This window comes from Brassica rapa, chromosome A09 (assembly GCF_000309985.2).
Source record: "Brassica rapa cultivar Chiifu-401-42 chromosome A09, CAAS_Brap_v3.01, whole genome shotgun sequence".
Taxonomy (NCBI): Eukaryota; Viridiplantae; Streptophyta; class Magnoliopsida; order Brassicales; family Brassicaceae; genus Brassica; species Brassica rapa.
In genome coordinates this window covers 34,572,528-34,593,613 of record NC_024803.2, presented here as the reverse complement: position 1 = coordinate 34,593,613, position 21,086 = coordinate 34,572,528, and the positions used below count along the sequence as shown (strand labels likewise).

Below are 21,086 nucleotides of genomic sequence, written 5' to 3'. Positions count from 1 at the left end.
TATATTCAAAACACCAAAATGCTTGAAATATGTATTGATTTTCTATCCAAATATTCAAATCAAACCAATTTATATATTATTTTTAGGTATTTTGACATATATTATACAAATTTATATGTAATATATTATTTTGTTTTTTTAGATTTTGACAAATTTTAAGCATATAATGAATATTAAAATTTTTAAAATAATTTAAATGGGTTATCCAGACCCGAACCGAACCCACAAAGATCCGAACCGAACCCGAACCAAAATTTAGAAATACCCGAATGGAGCTGAAATCTTTAAACCCGAAAACCCGAAACCCGTTTAGATCCGAACCGAACCCGAATGGGTACCCGAACGCCCACCCCTACATGTATTGAGCAAATATAACAACGTAAATCACGGTCGATTAAACTTTTCTTGTGATAAGTTAATCCAGAAATAGGCGGTAGCACCAACTAAACCACCACAACAATCGTTCCGACAACCGTTTTAACCACTTTAGTTCAATAGTGACAAGAGAGCAAAACTAAAATCACTTTTCAGTTTAAACACAACCACCAACGTACAAAAACTCCAACTACACACAAAGACTCTCACAAGTCTCAACAGTCAATTATTGTCAGACATTTCACGAAACCTCGCAAGAGCTTTCTTATGGAGAACAGTTCTGTAGGTATCACCAGGCTGAGCCTCAAACTCAGGATCAAGTTTCTTCTGTTGACTCCCAAGTCCTGCTCTCCTATCAACGCCTTGCGCTTGCACTGGTTCTTTCATTCCACTCCCGTCTCTCCCTAAACCCTGCACTTAACCAAACAAACAAACCATCACCACTCTTTTATTCTTCTAACGTCACCCTATAACGTTAGATTAATGACTTTTTTCAAAAAAATTTACCGATCCTTCTTGCCAACCCATGTTCCTCAACATTCTGTTTCCCACGTTACTTTCGTCTATTGCTTTCTCCTCTGTGATTACATCGTAATCACTGACTTCGGTCGTGGTAGTTCCACGTACGCCCACACCAGGAGGAAAGGGTGTTGGATCTGATGCACCTTTTCTCATAATATCTTCACCTTCATTCAAACACCATTTTTCACATTATGTTATTATAATATAACTCCTCATTACCAGTTTTTTATATATGTGAAAAGAGAGAAGTCAAGGACGCTTACTTGAATCCATAAGATCATTTTCAATCGGAGCTGATGAACCGTATAAGTTTCTTCTTTCCGTAGCACGGTCCCTGTATGATGTCTGAGGCTGTTCTCTGTGAGTAGGCGCTGCGGTCGGCTTTTCAGAGAACCTTCTTCTCCCACTCCCATAAGCCGAAACCGGAACAGAAGGGGAAGGAGCAGAAGGCAAAACCGGAGGCACTTGTACATTAGCTGAGGAAGAAGCTCCTCCGAAAGAACCTCTCATCACCCCCATCAAAGGTGCTCCTGCTTTACTGCTACTCGAGCTTTCTGTAGTGGGAGTTGCTGTCAGTGCAACAACTCTATGACTGGAGGTAGATCTCTCCTTTGCAATCACTGTATCAGTTGTCAGCTTGCCCTTGGGTTGTACAGTGGAGAAAGACGACCTTGCTTCAGCGAGAACGGTAGGTGGTGGATTTTCACCACCAAGTGAGGGACGTTGTGTTTGTGTTTCACTGGTCCGCTGCTTCCACATTGTTAAAACATTACTCATTTTTTTCTTGCTAGCCAGTATGCTACTCTTTGATGCAAGTTTTATTTCCTTCACTCTTTCTTTTTCTCTCTTCTCCGATGCAATTGCTGCTGCCGCAGCCGCCTGAACCGCATCTGGTAAGGAGATAGTCTTTTCTACAGTCGGGGTAGCAGCTGCAGAGATAATAACCTTTTGTTGGCTGGATTTCTCCGTCTTGGCAGACTCAGGTTGTGTTCCAGTTGATTTACTCTCATCGTTCTGATCAGGACAAGGAACATATTGTTGCGTTTGAGGGTCATACGAGTACCAAATCCCACTACTGCTGTCGTAATAAAGACCTGCATATTTAATAGCATATGATTAACAGTAATATACTACCCTCTTACTACACCACTGAGACCAAGTTTTCCACATCCACCAAGTCTAGATGACTATTGATTACCAAAAAAACATTAACCGCTCTATCAGATGCGAATTCTCAAGGCACATAGATAAGCATACAATATTTAAAAGTAAAAAAAGTGACAAACATCCATTGGAATCCTACCGCAACCATCGTCAACTATAACAGATAATACTGCGGCCATACTTTAAAGTCTACTTAAAGACAAATTGTATATCTTCACGTTACCGTTTTAGTGCATTCAAAATCAAAGAGTAACAGAGTATCATGTAAACTTATGTTACACAACAGCCAAAATAGCAATACTCTTTATTTCAGGTGAAGACTTATTATTTGAGATGAAACTTTCTTGAAAAAGAATACACTTATTAACAGACAGAGACATATAAGCAAATGCAAACCTGAATTTCCATCGTAGTAATATCCAGAAGCAGCATCATAGTAATAACCAGATGCTTCATCCCACACGTATCCAGATTGAGGAGCAGAAGCCATTTCCCCAATGCCCTGGGCGTGCCCTCCAGTTTGCTTCTCATCATGATTATATTCCTTTGGAGCCCATCCCGCCCCGTCATACTAATAAAGAAAATGAGGAATAACCATTCACAGAGAGCACAAGAATCATAAGCATGACAACCTTTGAAAAACAAAATCCAAGAATTGAATGAAACTCAATCTCATTAGAATATTTATGTCCAAACAGTGTATTAACAACATTCAGTCAGAACTTTTGCTTTTCCTTTGGTTAATAAAAACATAATTGCGTCTTCTAGTACATTTGATTGACAAAATCCAGTGAAAACTAGCTTAGCTTTGTTTCGTTACATAGCCATTATGTTAGAAGATCAAATTTAACTAAGGCTCAATGTGTGACCAACAAATACAAACGAGGGAAACTGGATGAAAAAAATCTTCAAATACCTGTTGAGAAAATGCTGCTGCTTCAATTGCGGCAGCAGCGAGGTTGCTGGCGTGAGATGATGCTGGCATACCAGTTCCAGAACCATGAACGCTCTTTGCATATGCGACTCTCAGGATTTTACCATTCTTGTCGAGGATTGTTCCGTTTGTTGCTTCAAGTGCCTTGGTAGCATCCTCAACCTACACGAATATAATCATATTTTTCTGTTTCAAGTTCATAGCTAAATAAAAAAGTAGTCAAATACCTACATAAACAGGAGAAATAGATATTTGAATATATTCAAGCAGTTATGCTTCAAAATCTAGCCACCTTTAAGATATTAAACTGGGGCGAAGATACCACAAGAATAATCTGCTACAACAAGGTTCAAAGGGCCATGCGAAGAAGTGATTGTAGATTATAAAAATAGAACAAAAAAAAAACTATAGTGTGCCTATCTTCAAACACTGCAAAGACTACCCATAGAACTAGCAGATTGTGATTACTATAGAGTCTTCCTGACACAGACAGACAAATAAAAACAAAATCTGTTCAAACTCAGAGACAAAACAGGTACTCCTAATCTAGACTGGGTTACTAATTTCTATACCACCTAATAATTCTATGATCAAAAGGTACACTTGCAATTGACTTATCAGCAAGGGGAAAGGGAAGAAGAAGATAGAATTTGAGGAGCACAACACCGGAGCTAGTAAGTGCAACAACCGATTTGGGTTTGAGACATTACCGAAAAGAAATGGACAAATGCAAATCCTCGTGAAACATGCGTGAATTTGTCTCTGACAAGACGAAGATCCTACAAAATGATAAAAACAGAAACACCAGGTCAACTGACGTAAAAGTACATATCTTATTAAACATGAATCCGAAAGGATTTCTGCTTACCTTGATAGGAGCATGTTTGGAAAATTCATACCGAATCATTTCCTCGTCAGCATCTTCATCCAACCCGCGTACAACTAAGACATGAGTTGGACCTGAAAAGGAAAATAAGAACATAGTCTCTTAGGCATAGATGGCATGTAAAGAAATGCAAAACTATAACCTTTAACACTTTCGACTGTTTTCTGACCCAACACGGAAAACATCTTAATGAAAATGTTGATCACAAACCTGATTCAGAACTTCGTCTTCCCGCTGTTGAGTTGGATAAACCTACGTCAACTGAAGGAGAATCATCGGTCTTTGGTTCATTACACTGCGTAAAAAGAAAGAGATCATAGAGATTTACATAATGCCAATAAATCGTTTCTCCATATTATAACAGCACCTCAGCTTTTATAGTGTTCTAACAATAATCAAGACAGATTGCTGCACACCAAATAAGGGATAGATAACACAATTTACCACCACAACACTGAATAATTAATGAACAATTTGAGTTCAAACAAATAGAACAAAAAATGCAACAGAATCAATTAGTAAATACCAGTTCAAGGAATTGGGTTGTTACATACGTTCTCTTTTGACTTTTGATGTATGAAAGTTTTATTTACTGCTAACCAAACTAAATGCAAACAAATATATTATCAGCAGAGGTATGCCTATCAACGTGTCTACGTAAAGATAACGTGTTCAAATACCATTATTACTGACATATGTATGTCACCCTAGTCCCACACATTAAGTGCCAACTGAGAATACATGTTTGTCACCAAAAGCAACTGAAAACAATTTTCGGGGCACAAAACAGATTTATCCCGAGGGTTTTATCAGTTCTATCTTTGGTCGTATAGTCATCACCAACTCATGAAAACCACAAGGAGAAGTTCTATTCCTAAAATGAAATATATATGTAACTTCATCTCCAGTTTCACATGGGTTTATACTCTAGCACTCACTATGAAATATACATAACTTTATCCAAACAATGCACCAACCTGAAAGCAAGAGGTTCGCCGTGCAAAATTGATACAGCCACAGATTGTACATATCCAATCTGAAGGAACTATATTGCCACCATAACCGCGCCTAGAAGCATTTTCCTGCCTACGAGGCACACCAGCCCTCGGTGTGCTGCTCAACATACCGCAATATAGTCAAAGAATGCTATACAACTGAGGGTATGATATTAAAAGATAAAGGAACATTTGTTTGGATATTAAGAACCAATGGTCCGTCACAAATTCCAGATAAATCGAAATCAAAGTCAAATAACAATAACAGACCTGTAACGAAAAATCAGCTTCCTTCCATCCACAATTATACCATCATGCTCAATTCTGTTCATCATGGTGCGTGCGGCATCCTGCACAGAGAAATATACATAATTGCATTCACTGGGTTAAATAGAACACAAGAAAGGGCCACAGCGAACTAACAACTAAGTTTAAAGTAATTACCACCGTGGGGAAATCAATAAATGCAAATCCACGAGAAATTCCAGAATTTTGCTCCCGAATCACACGGACATGATGCAGAGGACCCCATTCAGCCTAATCAAGAATAAGGGAACAATGAACTCATGCAAGAAAAATTGTTCAACCCTAAGGATATACGAATTCGTAAAATGAATACCAGAAGCTGGTACAGATCTTCTTCTGTTGATTTCGTTGAGAGACCCTTCACAACAACAGTGGCGGATGGGGTCTAGCAAAAACCATAAAAATATAGGAAATGATTTCTAAAATGCCATTGCAACAAAATAACGTAAACCAGGGGTGGTAGGATAATATATACAGCAGAAAAATGATCCTGGTCATGTCTATCTTCATATTCTCTTCGCCTCTCACTTCCATGCCAGTGATCTCCCTCGTAGCTGTCCTCCCGGTAACTTCGCCCATGGCTCCGACCTCTAGGAGATCTTGATCTTGATCTAGAGAACCCATCACGTCCAGCAGATCCAGAGCGAGATTTCTCATATCTCCTCTGTGGACTCACATCTCTTTCACGGCTGAAAGATCTATTGTCCCCTTCTCTATCACGTGAACCCCACTCTCTATCACGTGAGTTCCGTTCTCTATCCTGCGAGTCCCCACTCTTCCTATTGCCATCTCTCACACTGCCCCTTTCATAATCGGAATCATAACTCCGGCGAGCATAATCATAATCTTTTCCACGGCTATCATCTCTGTTATGATGGTAGTTTCTAGATCTACTGGAAGAGTAGTCATCACGGCCATCATATCGTGAAGACCTTTCGTGTCCTTGATCACGGTAGTATCCATTACGACTCCCAACTTCAGTGTCATGATAATAATCAGCATCATAGTTTGTATCGGTAGAAGGCTTTTCATGCCTACGAAGTTCACGAGGATAAGTTTCCTCAGAGTTTCTCCTTCTAGACTGAGGCAAAGGACCCATATCATGTCCAGGTGGATGATTGTAGACATCATCCCGATATCCCCTATCATATGATACGCCAAACCTGTAAGAAAAAAATTAGAATAAAATGCAGACAAACCAAGTATAGTAGACGAAAGTAAACATTAATACGAGTGGTTGATTCACCCATGAGAAGTAAAAACAAGATCAAATATAGTAGCGCTCACCGGCTGTTTGGATCATGCTCAGGACCACAACCCTCCGGAGCCTGTGAATTGAAGAGAATAAGCAATGTCAGCAACAAACATCATGACTGATACAACGTTAGCCAAATCCAATCCACATCCTCAATTTCCACTGTCTCTCTCAGTCCTCAGATGAGGGGCCCGTAATAATTGACAAACACAACATCCCTATAAAAAATTCTTGTTTATCATCCCATATATCTAAGGTTGAGAAAACCACAATTACACTGGTATTATCCCAATCTTGCTGCCGACCAAATCGACCAGGGTCCATTTCCAGCCAAATGCACTACGCAAAAAAACCTTTGATGGTGGGAGGGAGAATACGTTTCAACACTTATTCAAAGCCCTTTCCTGAAACAAACACACGCATCAAACAAACATGTATCAATCCGTTAATGCCGTATATAATAATAATAAAAACTCTTTCAAAATTGGAAGCCTCAAACAAAATAACAAATCTAAAAAAATGAATTGGCTATGAAGTAGTAGTAACAAAGGCAATATAAGAATGCATACAACAACACAGATTATTTGGTATACAAACAAATTTAATAGGTCTGAAAAAAATAGTCTGATAACATTTAGGTAAAAGTAAGAGCATACCACGCTAAAGTCGTGTCCACGATGAACTGAAAGCAGCAGGAAGACGCCGTGAATGGGAGATAAACGATGAGGTCTGCTAACAGCGAAGAAAGACTTGGAATCAGAAATTTATAGCGAACCGAGAACCAGAGAAGAGAGAAGACAAGCCTGAGAAATCAGAAAAACGCAGCGACGAGAGAAGAGAGAACCTCGAGGTCGTCAATCAAAAAGCAATCGATCAATTCGAGCTAAGGACTTGGGAGATTAAACTCGAAAATCAGATTAGGTTTCGTCGTTGTTGAAGACGAGATGAAATTGGCAAAGTGTTTTTTTTTTTTTTTTATGCGAATCTCGTTTGAGGAAATTAAAAGTAAATGTTATTTATATCGGTAATTAGCACAAAGATGTTATTTGGCCCAATTACGCCTCCGGGTGCGGTTAGTTCGGTTTAGTCGGGTCGGTTACTTCGGTTTTCTTGGGAAGCGAAAAAGCTGCCGAACCGATAATCATATTTATTTTGAAAATGTGCCGATCGGTTTAGAACCAATAACTGGACCAAAATTTTAGTTTATTCGGTTGGGTTTTTAATACTAGCCGAATAATCAGAAGCATGGATCCGTAAGATCATGTGATAGACAATCGAATAACATTTGATCGGAGATTGGAGTTGCAAGGACATGTAAACGAACATGATCTATTTCAACAACAAAAAGTTTAGGGCATCTCCATCCCCACTCCATAATTTACTCTAAATATGGAGTGGAAAATGGAGTATGAGCAAACAATAAAAAATCACTACATTTATATAATAATCACTTTTTTGTTTCTTCATTACTCTATTTCCCACTCCATTTTACAGTAAATTATGGAGCGGGGATGGAGATGGTCTTAGAGATCTATACCATAAAAGTTTACATAAACATAAGCTTTTAAATTTGTAAGAAACTTTTACTAAATTGCATATAATTTCCAAAAACTCAGTGACTGACGTAAAACTGATTTGAATTAGCCCAATAACCAAAAAGTGTGGATCCCAATTTAGCATAGTACTGTAACATGTTTGCATGCTTAGTTCAACAACAGAAAGTTCCACTTGTTGTATGTGCTTTCTGTCACTACCAACTTCCTCTGATATTCCACCAAGTGAAACAACTTAAGAATCCTCTCTTCTCATTACATAAACAAAAAGTGGTAAGACTCTATTTATGGGAATTGTTTGTGTGAATCAAAAGAGAGAAAACTAAAAAAAAAAAAAAAATCTAAGAACAAGGAGTCCAAGCTGAAGCAGTGAGTAACGAGAGATCTTTCCATCCAAGCTTAAGTGTACCATTATCATCAACCAAAGTATAACCATCCGACGGAAACATCCCCAACAAAAGCGTAGCTTGCGTCGCTGCATTCCCAGCCAAAGATATACCCTTGAATCCACATTGCTGCATCTTCTCCCTCCAGCTCTCAAACTTCACTTCACCACTCCTCGACGGTCCACCAACAGCCAATACGTTCCTTATCTCTTTGGACAGTAGCTGCTGCTCAACAACATGTCTCTCCTCGCTCTCTTCTCCGTAGCTTGCTCCTAAGGAATCAAACAGCGCCGAGTAGTAATGTATTGCTTCCACAAATCTTCCTAAGAAAGAACCAGCATGGCTCAAGTCTTGTTCCACTACTGTCACCACCTTAGGTGCTAATCTGTTCAAATAACAATCATTAACCTTCAGTAAACATAAAACACTTTTATAGTTATAGAATGATAAAATCGTATAATCACTTAAAAAACTAGACACCCGTCTAATCATTAGTCTCATTTTAAACACCTAACTAAACATTGAAAGGTACTATAGTGTTTGTATACCTTTGGAGTAACCAGAGAGTGTGTGTATCAGAGCCAGTAACATCATAAAGAGAATGCTGAAGCCAATGAACAGCAACAGCTTCTCTCTTCCTCACATTAAGTCTCTCCGCATCCAAGTTCCCAACTTTCTCAGCCAAAGGACAGAACTCAAAAGGCAAACCCAGCTTATCCGCAAAATCCGAAAGACGTTTCCCAGTAGCCTGAAGAGCTTCCATAGAAGTACCAAGTCCCGTGAGACGCACGTGAGGAGGTCCCCCCGGTCTAGAAGCAAGTATATGAAACAAACCAGGCCACTGAAGCCCCTGCATGATATCCAAATCGATGATGTGGACACAGTCTTCCTTCTCAAACGCTTCTTGAATCGCTTGGTTAGCCGTGAAGTGCGAGAACTTCACCAGAGGGCTTATCCCGTTGAACACCTGGAAGGCGGAGACCATCTTCAAGCTGTGCGTCTGCGGCATCCACCGCGAAGGCAAGGCCGCGTAGATGCCGAGACAGGAGTTGAGAAGGCGAGCGGACATGGCTTCGGAGAAGTAAGCGGCGACGCGCTGCGCGGACGTTCCGTAGGGAGTGGAGAGCTGAGAGATCTCGAGGAGGAGCTTGTTCGCTTCCTCGAGGTTGTCCGCGGAGACAGCTTCGGCGCATTGGAGGAGGAGAGTGAGGAGATGCAAACCTTCTTCGTCTTGTTTCTGACGCTTGATCTCTTCTTTCCTCTCTCTCAAGGCCTCCGCCGTGGTGGTGGTGGTGGTGGTCACAGTCTCCGGCGGCGGCGGTGGAGTGTTCTCCCTTTCTTGCTGCTGAACCTGAGGAGGAGGAGGAGTAGGAGGCTTAGGCTGTTGTTGTTGTTGCTGCTGATGGTAGAGAGGCTCAAAAGGCGGCTGAGGAGGAGGAGGAGCGTCGGAGGAGGAGGGAGGAGGATCAAGAAGCATGAGAGAGCGGAGTCTGTATTCAAGAAGAGCTCCGAGATTAGGGTTGCAAGGGAAGATGATGTCTCTAACGTTTTGGATGAGCTGAGGGATGGAGACTGAAGCAGAGGAGTTGATTAAGTCTCTGATAATGGCGTCCACCCAGACAGTAGGCGAAGAAGAAGAAGAGTCTTGTTGCTCCATTGGCTGTACGGAGGACATAGCTGTCCGGTTGTTGTTGTTGTCGGAAGGAAAAACCGGTAGACCGGAGAAGCCACAGACAGAGACAGGTGGTGTCGGGTGGGTTGTCGAGTCCGCCGCCGCCGCCGTGACGATGTAGCTGGAGTCAGGGAGGTGAGAGGCGCGGTGGGGAGGAGGAGGACGTTGGTTGTTGTTTAAGGAAGAAGATGAAGACATCTCCGAAGCTAATCTCTTTCTCACCATAGCTGAAGCAGGAGGAGGAGGAGGAGGAGGAACAGTACTACGGTTGCTGCTGTTGTTGTCGGAAGAAGTTGTTTTACCGCTTGATTCCGCCATGGAGGTTGTCGTGAGATTGCATGGTTATAAATAGAGTCTTATCTTCTTCACGATCTTCGAGTGTTTTAATTTGGAAGGGAGTGTGTTGGGAGAAGGAGGATTCTTTGTAGAAAAGGTGAGAGCTTTGGAGGAGCCTGGCCGTATGTAACTCGTCTTCCTCCTTTTCGAATTATTGTGAATGTCGCTTCGTTGGTTTTAATGACTCTCTCTAACCTCTATTCGTATTAACTCTTTCTCTCTCTCTATTAATTACATTTTTGGTTTTAAAATAGTTATAAATGGGGGAAGAGATTAGGTGGGAGATCGGAGATGTTCGTCGTTGCCTGTTTAACGTCTTCTTTTTGCCGATCCATCTTTGTTTCTTCCTCCACCACTCTCTCCCTATCAACAAGAAGATAACATTTACATCGGTATAATTGAACCGGTAGGAGTATATAATATTCTTTCCTAATAATCGACAAAATGACTATTAATTGTTTTTGATTGTTGTGTTGATTTTTAGTGTTTGACCCAACAAGGGGTCGAACATTCAAAATCAAACTAACAATCGAAACTATATCCATTAGATTCCACACGACAATCAAATTTTCCAACGCCATAATTGATCATAATAATATACGCCAAGACAAAAAGATGGTTAATTCTAAACCGGATTAAAGTTCACCATTCAATATGTTTTTTTTGTTGTTGACCATTTATACATTTTGTACTATTAATTTTTGTTGGTTGAATTAGCTAGTTATTGTTGTTTTGTGCAAAACAACATGGATTAAATAAAAGTTAGTAATTTTTGAATTGATGTAAAAATTCTTAAACATCAATTATTTTATAACAGAGAAACTTGCTTTTTTACAGTTTATCAGGGAAATTAATGATTAACTGCGAATTCTTCCGAATGGAGTAACAACTCATTTACATAAATTTATTTATTTTTATTTTTTTTTGAACAACTTTTTACATAAATTTATTAATGTTCTGATATTGTATTTGGATAGCCATGTTGCTAGTTTTTTTTTTTTGAACAACTACCATGTTGCTAGTTTGTAGTAGTAAAAATAGCCTAAAGAAGAAGTTAATTCGTTTTATTTAAAAAAAAATTAAAATAAAAGAAGCCAAGTAGTAATTTCCAAAATATCCACGGACCACGGGCATTGTCATGTGCGAGAGGAATTGGACAAGACGAAGTAAGCTAAAACAGTAATTACAAAGAAGTAAAGAGATGCACATGTTGTGACGAGTCCATTACACCAACTGTCAAACTCCAGTTCCCTATAAAATCTGAAAACTAGTGTTTGACATTTTGCTTTCATATGCATCCTCCTTTTTTCCCTTTTTAACAATTTTCTTTTTGTAAAATATTTTTTTACTAAGTTTTGGACCTGTTTGGCCTGACAGTTTTTTTAGACTTTTGTACGTCAAACACTGGCCCCCATGACCTTATTATAATAGCATGGCCTGGGAAATGGCAGTGAAGCCCTAGAGAAACCATCCACGCTTTTTACGATCATTTTTCCCCTTTTTCACTTATAAGAAACATTTTTTATTCATATCTCTACACAACCCAAACACACGGCTCAATATGAAAGTTCTCAGCGTAAAAAAAGAAAAAAAAAAGTTCTCAGCGTAAAAAGCTGAGAGGCTTTCTCCAAGTTCATATTCAAAAAGTCGTTATTGCCCTTTCATATTTATTGGTTGTGTTAGGCTTGTGGCTCCTACTCTCCATCCAACCGTGCATATATTCTTAACTATGGTTGTTGAAAAAAATCTTAAGCAAATTAACACTACATAGTGAGTCGTGACTTTTTATACCAAACAAAATCTTTTTACTAGTTTTTAACATCCATTTATTATATTAAAGTAATTTTAAGAATAATTTATCAATTATTGAAAACAATCTCATTAATTTTGCATAGTTGATGATAATTTTTTCTTTTGTGATTCTAATTTCTAGTTACATATTTTTATGATATAAGCATTAATAAATTTTTTTTCTGATGTCAAACGGTCATAATAAATTCTTTTTTTTGTAACGTCTTTCTTATTAATCTTTAAGAGTTTACATAATCATTATGGAGCTCCAGTGTAATGGATGAAGGTACATAATAAATTCTTATTTAAAATTTTAAACTAATGGAGTTTAATATTTGTTATATATCCAGGGTGTTGGGTCAATGAATTTTGGTTTAGGAAAACGAAAAACTCCATTACAATACATAGGTCACTGATCTAGCCCAACAAAAATTAAGACCCATGAGAAGTTGCAACATTGTGTGTGAGCGAAACTGTATCCTGGGCCCATTAAGGCCCAATCGAAGGCTTCCTCTGATAAACACAATCCTCTTCTTCCTATATCCCTTATCCTTTTCCACTTCACCAATCTTTACGCCCTTGGTTTCAGAGAAGAGCACCACACTGTAATGGCGGCAATCCCAATGGCAACGGCCACACCTACAGACTCCATGAGCAGAGTTTGGAGCATGTCATCTCTCAAATCATCTCTCCCCTCCGCCGTAACTTGCCGTCTACCTTCCCCGTCTTCTCGCCGTCCCGTCCTCGTCTCTTCTCCATCCCCGCGTCTCCCTTCATTCTCCGGTCTATCCCCGGTTAACCCCCTCATCTCAACCGGTCTTCCAGGTAATCCCCCATTTTAAAACCGGTTCAATTTCACTTACCTCCGGTTTAAATTTAATCTCCAAACCGTTTTTTTTTTTTCGAAACGCAGGTTGGCAAAGCTTCGAGGATGGGTTCAAGATCATCGACGGCGGTGGCCGCGTGTACGCGATGAGGCACGGGAGGAGAGTCCCGAAGCTGAACAGGCCACCGGACCAGAGGAAAGCTCTGCTCCGTGGGCTCACGACGCAGCTGTTGAAGCACGGGAGGATCAAGACGACAAGAGCTAGAGCAAGTGCGATGAGGAAGTTTGTGGATAAGATGATTACTTTAGCCAAGGACGGGTCTCTGCACAAGCGGAGGCAAGCGCTGGGGTATATCTACGAGAAGCAGATCGTTCACGCGTTGTTCGCTGAGGTTCCGGATAGGTACGGGGAGAGGAATGGTGGGTACACGAGGATCATTAGAACTCTTCCTAGGAGAGGTGATAATGCTCCTATGGCGTACATTGAGCTTGTTTAAGAGGTTGTTATTTGTCGTTTTGATTAATTTCGGTATTGCTAGACGCTTTGCTTTGTAATCTTGAGCCTGTTGTTTATTATGCAGATATGAGATCGTTTGTTGTGCTTTGAAATCGACTTGGTAAAATGTGTTGGTTGTTTGTTAGAGTTACTCTTAACAAGCTCTGAGAATGTAGGAGCCGTTATGATTTAATGGCTAGTTTGCTTGTTTCTACGTTTATTTCACCAAGTGAGCCGTTCTACCAAAATGTGAGGTGTGATTTAGAGTTTAAAACGATGAAGGAGTTTATTTCACCAAGTGAGGAGATGGTTTATGTAGGTTTTATGATTCTAGAATTCATCCTAGCAGGTGTTTGGTTGATTCTTGCTTGTTATAAGTTTAAAGTTTTCAAGTGACAATTCAAGTAAAACCCCAATTAAGAATCTAAAAACTATATACTTCAAAAGTTCAATCAAGATTATAAAAGATCTAGTGAACTTGAAAAAAAAGTCATACAACGAATAGTCCAGGACAATTTATAGCTTAGTGCTCACTTCACATTCTTGTTTCTGCATTTTCATGGATGGGAAGTGAGTTATGATCTTATCAGCTAAGTGTTTCTTGAAGGTTCCTTACAACTTGCTTCTCCCTGTATACAACCAATGTCTTCCCTGTCTCATGTCTGAAACACACGGTTGCGATTTTCCACAAGATACTAGAGACTAATGTGTGAACTTGAGCTGAATATCAATCACATGGTAATTATATACGCAAGGCCAAGATTGCAGGTTGGATCCGACTTATAGGGCATTACTGGGCTTTGTAAACCGTCAACGCCAAGATTTAGGCAGGGATAAAAGCAAAGGCACAGTTTGGGTTTACGCTAAAGTTGGTCATGCTGACAATTTATAAAGGATAAGTTTCACGTAATGAACAAGTGCTATGAATGCAATTTGAACTGCCAACTACTCCCTTTAAAAATCTGGTTCTCATTTTGACTATTTCTTGTATGAAAAAGTTGAATAAATAGGCATCTGTTACGTCGACACGTTGATTTGTAAGGACGCTCAACGTGTTATTACTACTTTTTTGCTGAATCAATTTGAGATTTGAAAATGAAAAAAAACAAACCAATGTCTTTTGAATTTATTTTTTGTTTCAAACCATATAATACACAGATAAAAGGATTTCAAAAACAAAACCCATCAAGACAACAAGAAGACAAAAGCAACGCAGATCTATAAACTAAAACCTTCAGACAACGATCACAGCTTAGTCGAATACTTACAGTGTTGACTCGTAACGTTACGATTCGCAACAGAGATGACAATATCACACGACGAAGACGACTGAACTTTAATCTTAAAAATCTTAAGAACACTTACTTTCCCGGCGACTTTAACGAAAGTGTTGATAGGTATAGACCCCGACATGACGTCATTAATAATCTGCGTGTCGGTGAGTAACCGATCCGCCATCAACGTCAGCGTTATGTTCATAGGCAGCGTATTCTCCGGCCCGACTCGACTCGCCGGAAGCGGCGCCTCTCCGATCAACTTCCCGCCGTAGTTAAGCAACGCCGACGAGTTGCCGAAGCTGAAGCCGACGCGGTTAGGGTTTTTCAAGGAGAGATCGACGCTGAGCGTTAGGTTTAGGACGACCTTGAGATTCAGGACGTCGACGGAGGCTTGGAGACGGTCCACGGCGACGGAGTCGATGGTGGTGATGGGGCGTTTGGGTTTGAAGAGAGTGAGGCCTAAGACGAGGAGGACTACGAAGATGAGGAGGAGGATGAGGAGTGTGACGCAGATGCAGATTTTGCGGTTGCGTTTCTTCCCTTTTGTACCGCCGCCGCCGTTTGTGGACTGCGTTTCCATGGCTGCGTTTGGCTTGGGCGCTTCGGATGCTAACATGGGTATTGCTGGCTTCTCCTTTTTATCATCTGTTTTCATCGTAGTACTCTTTCTCTCTACTACTTCTTCTTCTTCTCTGTTACGCTTTCTGCTTCTCGTGGCTGTTTCTTTTTTCCTTTTTTTCTTGGTGGTGTTTCTTATTTGTAACCGACTTTACGACGTAAGTCAAATAACAAATCCGATTTATTTTATTTAATTTGGTTTCTTTTGCTTTTTTTTTTCAAAGTTTCCTTTGCTTTTTTTTTTACATTAAATATTTGTTCATCTGTCACGGGCTCTAAACAATTTAGACGTTTGTTTTACTTCATGGCAACATTTAATTGAAATACTTATGAAACTAATAATTACTTCATACTATTTTATTTGTGTTTGAGGTTTTGGCACATTGGTTAAAAGCACAAATTTTTATTTAATTTGCCTCATTTACATTAAAACATCATTAACTAAAATAAATTCAATCAATAAAAATAACATTGCAGAATATAAATAGTTAGAAAAGCTAAATATTTTTTAAAAATTTGCATGGAAATTTGTAAATTAAAATTAAAAAATAGTTGAACATCGTTTATATTGAAGCTGAGGGAATAATGGAGTTCGAACTAAGATATAACGTGGATGGCGCCGTATGCAGTGTTGGACGGTGTGTATTGGACGAAATAAATGTGTTTACTGTTAGCAGCCTAGTATACGTATATATACAGTATTGGTTAGTTGGGCAGCGTTCAATGGATATTGATTAATGTAATGACTCGAGAAAGAAAACGTGTATCGTTTTAATTATTTGTCTCCTTTGTTCAACTAGTGCATTAATTTAGGATGAAGATGATAAAATAATACAGTGAGGTAGAAATAAGAGAAATCACTAATCACATGGGACATGGCTTTGTATGAGATCCTGTCGCTTTTGCTCATTTCGTGTGAGTAGTTTTACTGCAATGAATGAATCGACCGTCTTTGTCTGGGCCCATTCCTTCAGTTGCAGAGGAACGACTTTTGGGTTTAGGCCCGTTAATTGAATCTTCTTCCTCGCTTAGCAATGTTTTATCATCATGCCGCCAATAAGTCCTAACTAGAATGAGACAGTTGCCTATACATCAGTTTTATATCACGATTTGAAAAGGAAAGTTTTTGGAAATTTTTAAACAGTTAAAATGGCTTCTTTCAAAAGTTTAAAAGATTTAGCTTTAATTCAGGAAGATCCAATATATCCACTCATGCTGTGAATCAAGAGAAAGAAGAAACAAGTTGTTCTAGTTAAGAATCATTAAGATTAAGAATCAAGAGATGAACACATTCCATTCGTATAACATAATCAAAACTCGGAAGCTTACCAATCAGAAGATACCTTTTAGATGGAATAAAAATATGAAATTTGTGTCCAGAGAAAGATCTTTGAATCTAATTTCATATCCAATTTGAATCAAGTCATTCGGGTGATATAACTCGAGATATATCTATTTTTGTGTAACGTGTACAAACTGTCTCAGAATACCTAATACCGTGCTGATAATGTGTTGTGAATTAAGAGAAAGAAGAAACAAACTGTTCTCTTCCGTATTCCATAGACAACGATACACATATATATGAATACAATACTATGGTTTATAACCTATAGAATTTGGGCTTATGATCTATATGGGCACTCACGTAATAGTTCATAAGAACTCACAAAGTTTTGGATTGCTCATTTGTTATTTTAACTTTTGGGAATTTATATATAAAAAGTATTGTAAAAATATGTTGGTTTTCAAATCTTACGTTTGAAATTTTATTTCTATTCCTAATTATAATAAATTTCTTTGGATTTAAATTTTTATATATTCAACTTCCGAATACTTTCAAATCCATTAAAATTTATTGTAGTCACTTTTATAAATAAACTGAACATATTAAATAATACATCTATTAGTTATAAACTATAAAATAAATAATCCAAATTATGATAAAATTATAGAATAAATAGTACAATTACATAATCTCCAATGATTCTCAATAAATTGTTTAAAATACAGTAAATTGGATACCACTCTTTCAAAAATACACTTAATCAAAATTAACTTAACATTTGGATTTAGAGTTTATTGATGATTGTTTAGGGTGTAAAGGGTGACATTGAGTTTATAAACTTTTATAAATAATTCTAAACATTTATAAGACACAAGAGAATTAATTTTATCTTTTTCATAATAAACTTCAGATACTTAAGAAAATATTTATTATTTAAAGATAAGTTTGAAAATAGTATAAATCACGAGGTAAAGTTAGAATTCCCCATGATTATGTGACAAAAAATACTCATTTTGTTTCAAAATAATATGAGTTTTCGATTTTCACACATATTAAAAATATATTTTTTGATCATTAGTATATTATTTTCGTAATTAACTATTTTCATCAAGATCAATAATTTTTTACTAAATACGACTATATTTTTGAAGTTTCCAATACTACTGAATAATGCATTAAAACAATTTTTTCTTCTAAAACATAGATATTTCTGGAATGGAATGAGTATGATTTTTATTTTTTATACTTAACTAGGATAAACGAATTTAATTTTAAAAATTTTATAAACTAAAATATCAGTATTTGAGATCTTTCATAGAGTCTTTCACAATTAAAATAAACAAAATAATAAAAAAAAACTAAAAAAATGTTATAGTATGAGAAATTCTCATTTGTTTGTAAGCGATTCATCCTACAAATATCACTAAATTAATGATTTAATATAAAAGTGATATTTGTAGTTTTTTTTTAAGATACTTTTGCATTGCTCTAAAGTCTAAACTGGTTTGCGAGTCCAACGTTAACTAACGAGAGCCTTATAATGGTTACTGGGCCGTAAGCCCATAAAATCTACCCAACCCATCAAACTTTCTAATTTCGACACGCACCGTTTTAAACATTTTATCAAATCTTTTATTTTTCATCGATCTGTAAAACAAAATGATTCAGATTGGTTCATGCTCGAAATCTAGATTTTGAAAGGGGAAAAGAGCTTCTTCGAATCGAGACATTGAATCAAAACCCAATCCCCCAAATCTGAATCTACAAAAAGCTCTTTACCTCACTTGGTATGTAGCCTAGCATCATCCCCTCACTTCTCTCATCTCCTCGCTTAGGCTTTCCTCTAAACTCAGCCGCCTCATCCTTTAGGGTTTTCCCCCAAAAAAATCAAAACCCCTTTTCAGATGGAAGGAAGAAGGATCACAGCTAGCCCTAGACCTTGCAGCGGAAGAAGAGTCGTGGCGAAGAAGAGGACTCGTCCCGATGGGTTCGTCAACAGCGTTAAGAAGCTCCAGCGAAGAGAAATCTCGTCTCGGAAAGATCGAGCTTTCTCAATCAGCACTGCTCAGGAGAGGTTCCGTAACATGCGTCTAGTGGTAAAGAGTCTTTTCCCTAATTTTTTTATGAAAACCCTAGAAAATTGCTTAAAGTTTCGAACTTTGGATCGATTTTGATTTTTTCAGGAGCAATATGATACTCATGACCCCAAGGGGCATAGTTTAGTTGCGTTACCGTTTTTGATGAAGAGGACTAAAGTTATTGAGATTGTTGCTGCGAGGGATATTGTCTTTGCGCTTGCTCATTCTGGTGTCTGCGCTGCTTTCAGTAGAGGTAGATAACTTTGGACTGCTTTAAATCTTTAACCTTTGTGTGTTTGTGTGACTTAGAGACGCTTTATAATTTTGCAGAGACGAATAGAAGAATATGTTTTTTAAATGTGAGTCCAGATGAAGTGATACGGAGCTTGTTCTACAACAAGAACAATGATTCCCTCATCACTGTCTCTGTTTATGCTTCTGACAATTTCAGCTCTTTGAAATGCAGATCCACTAGGATTGAGTATGTTGTCTCTCTCCCTTGTTGTTTTATATCTTTATGGGTTATGTAGAGACTAATGTGTCTTTCTGGTTGTTTTTTTTCAACTGTTAAGGTATATTCTGAGAGGTCAGCCAGATGCAGGGTTTGCCCTTTTTGAGTCTGAGTCATTGAAATGGCCTGGCTTTGTAGAGTTTGATGATGTCAATGGAAAGGTGCTTACCTATTCTGCGCAGGACAGGTTATTTTCTGGTCTTCACTACCCATATTTGGTAGACTGCAAGTTTCTTCCTCTGAGACCACTAGCTGTTTCTGCAGTGTGTACAAGGTTTTTGATCTGAAAAACTATACCATGCTGTATTCCATATCAGACAAACATGTTCAAGAAATTAAAATCAGGTAACCTTTCTCCATTTGTCTTTAGCCCTTTTGTGTTTCTTCATCCTTTTTGGACATTATATTGGACTGAAGGATTTGTAACTTAGTTATATGTCCTTTTAACTTATGTTTCATTTCATGCATCAGTCCAGGGATAATGTTATTGATCTTCAAGAGAGCTACTAGTCACGTTCCTTTGAAGATTCTGTCGATAGAAGATGGCACAGTTCTCAAGTCCTTCAATCATTTGCTTCACCGAAACAAGAAAGTTGATTTCATTGAACAGTTTAACGAGAAACTTCTTGTGAAACAAGAGAATGAGAATCTCCAAATTCTTGACGTAAGTTTTTTTTGTTTGTATCAGTTTCAGATCAGTCTCGTAGTTTCTTGTTTTTACAAAGGTTTGTTTCTGATTTGTAAACGCAGGTTAGAAACGCTCAACTAATGGAAGTTAGCAGAGCCGAGTTCATGACACCTTCTGCGTTCATATTTCTGTATGAGAATCAGCTGTTTCTAACGTTCAGGAACCGAAACGTATCTGTGTGGAACTTTCGCGGAGAGCTCGTGACTTCCTTTGAGGATCATCTCCTATGGCATCCGGACTGTAACACAAACAACATCTACATAACAAGTGATCAAGATCTGATCATCTCGTATTGCAAAGCAGATACCGAAGATCAGTGGATAGAAGGAAATGGTAAAATAGAATAAGCTCATTTAGTTATAGGCTATCCTTGTAACTAACGAGTGTCTCACTGATTGATTGGTTTGTTAATGGTGCAGCGGGATCGATCAATATCAGCAACATATTGACTGGGAAATGCTTAGCTAAGATAACGTCAAGCAGTGGACCTCCAAAAGAAGATGAGAGCAGTAGCAGTAGCAGCAGTTCTTTGGGGAACAACTCAAAGCTGAGAAGAAACGCTGTGGCTGAAGCTTTGGAAGACATAACGGCTCTGTTCTATGACGAAGAACGCAATGAGATATACACAGGAAACAGACACGGCTTTGTTCATGTGTGGTCCAATTGATTTCACATCATCATCATCATCATCATGTTAGCTACTTCTACTACTTGTACTGTGTTATTTGGTTTACTTCAATTGTGTGTGTAGCGATCAATCTGTTTTAACTTAGTGTTTTTCGAGCAGCTATTTGTGTTGTTGTGAACTACGTTTGGGCATGTGTTTGTGATTCAGAATGCCAATTATGTACACTAGTTTCATTGTACGTAACATTTGGGTTTGACAAAATGTATTACAGACCCTTTATTACATCTTTGCTATTCCTTTGCTAACAGTCAAGTTGAGCTGCAAGTTTTGTATGATTACATTATTGAAGAAACAATCTTATTTGAATCTTCTAATTGTTACCACACCATTATGTAATGCATTCAACTGAAACTTGTCAAGGATTGTAGTTGAGCATTTTCTGCATTTTATTCAAACATAAATGCAATCAGATGAAAAAGCAGAAGAGATTTAACAAAGAGTTTC

At 38.2% G+C, this 21,086-nt stretch overlaps 5 protein-coding genes across 6 annotated transcripts; 2 read left to right on the top strand and 3 right to left on the bottom strand.

The window, feature by feature from the left end:
- Positions 1-372: 372 nt before the first annotated feature.
- On the bottom strand, positions 373-7,687 carry LOC103841343 (SUPPRESSOR OF ABI3-5). Of its 2 annotated transcripts, none has more exons than XM_033280415.1 (17): positions 7,241-7,687; positions 7,094-7,166; positions 6,714-6,841; positions 6,470-6,510; positions 5,658-6,345; positions 5,496-5,567; positions 5,321-5,413; positions 5,147-5,226; positions 4,859-4,994; positions 4,092-4,176; positions 3,864-3,955; positions 3,706-3,774; positions 2,978-3,157; positions 2,458-2,632; positions 1,161-1,991; positions 883-1,061; positions 373-786 (listed from the first exon to the last, which is right to left on the bottom strand). In XM_033280415.1, exons 3-17 carry the CDS (start codon positions 6,759-6,761, stop codon positions 598-600), a joined length of 2,958 nt encoding a protein of 985 aa, XP_033136306.1. In that variant the 5' UTR covers positions 6,762-6,841; positions 7,094-7,166; positions 7,241-7,687; the 3' UTR covers positions 373-597. The 2 variants fall into 2 exon arrangements, with proteins under 2 accessions (XP_033136306.1, XP_009116113.1); XM_009117865.3 differs by having other exon boundaries at positions 7,282-7,686.
- Positions 7,688-8,086: 399 nt separating this feature from the next.
- LOC103841338 (protein SCARECROW) lies at positions 8,087-10,785 on the bottom strand. The gene is made up of 2 exons (XM_009117861.3): positions 8,925-10,785; positions 8,087-8,761 (listed from the first exon to the last, which is right to left on the bottom strand). Exons 1-2 carry the CDS (start codon positions 10,364-10,366, stop codon positions 8,332-8,334), a joined length of 1,872 nt encoding a protein of 623 aa, XP_009116109.1. The 5' UTR covers positions 10,367-10,785; the 3' UTR covers positions 8,087-8,331.
- A 1,926-nt stretch (positions 10,786-12,711) lies between these two features.
- On the top strand, positions 12,712-13,650 carry LOC103841337 (50S ribosomal protein L17, chloroplastic). The gene is made up of 2 exons (XM_009117860.3): positions 12,712-13,000; positions 13,089-13,650. Exons 1-2 carry the CDS (start codon positions 12,784-12,786, stop codon positions 13,496-13,498), a joined length of 627 nt encoding a protein of 208 aa, XP_009116108.1. The 5' UTR covers positions 12,712-12,783; the 3' UTR covers positions 13,499-13,650.
- A 943-nt stretch (positions 13,651-14,593) lies between these two features.
- LOC103841336 (NDR1/HIN1-like protein 6) lies at positions 14,594-16,006 on the bottom strand. Its single transcript, XM_009117859.3, has one exon. It carries the CDS (start codon positions 15,427-15,429, stop codon positions 14,743-14,745), a length of 687 nt encoding a protein of 228 aa, XP_009116107.2. The 5' UTR covers positions 15,430-16,006; the 3' UTR covers positions 14,594-14,742.
- A 2,308-nt stretch (positions 16,007-18,314) lies between these two features.
- LOC103841335 lies at positions 18,315-20,878 on the top strand. The gene is made up of 8 exons (XM_009117858.3): positions 18,315-18,773; positions 18,861-19,008; positions 19,086-19,236; positions 19,328-19,453; positions 19,531-19,611; positions 19,738-19,930; positions 20,017-20,287; positions 20,374-20,878. Exons 1-8 carry the CDS (start codon positions 18,582-18,584, stop codon positions 20,619-20,621), a joined length of 1,410 nt encoding a protein of 469 aa, XP_009116106.1. The 5' UTR covers positions 18,315-18,581; the 3' UTR covers positions 20,622-20,878.
- The last annotated feature ends 208 nt before the right edge of the window (positions 20,879-21,086 follow it).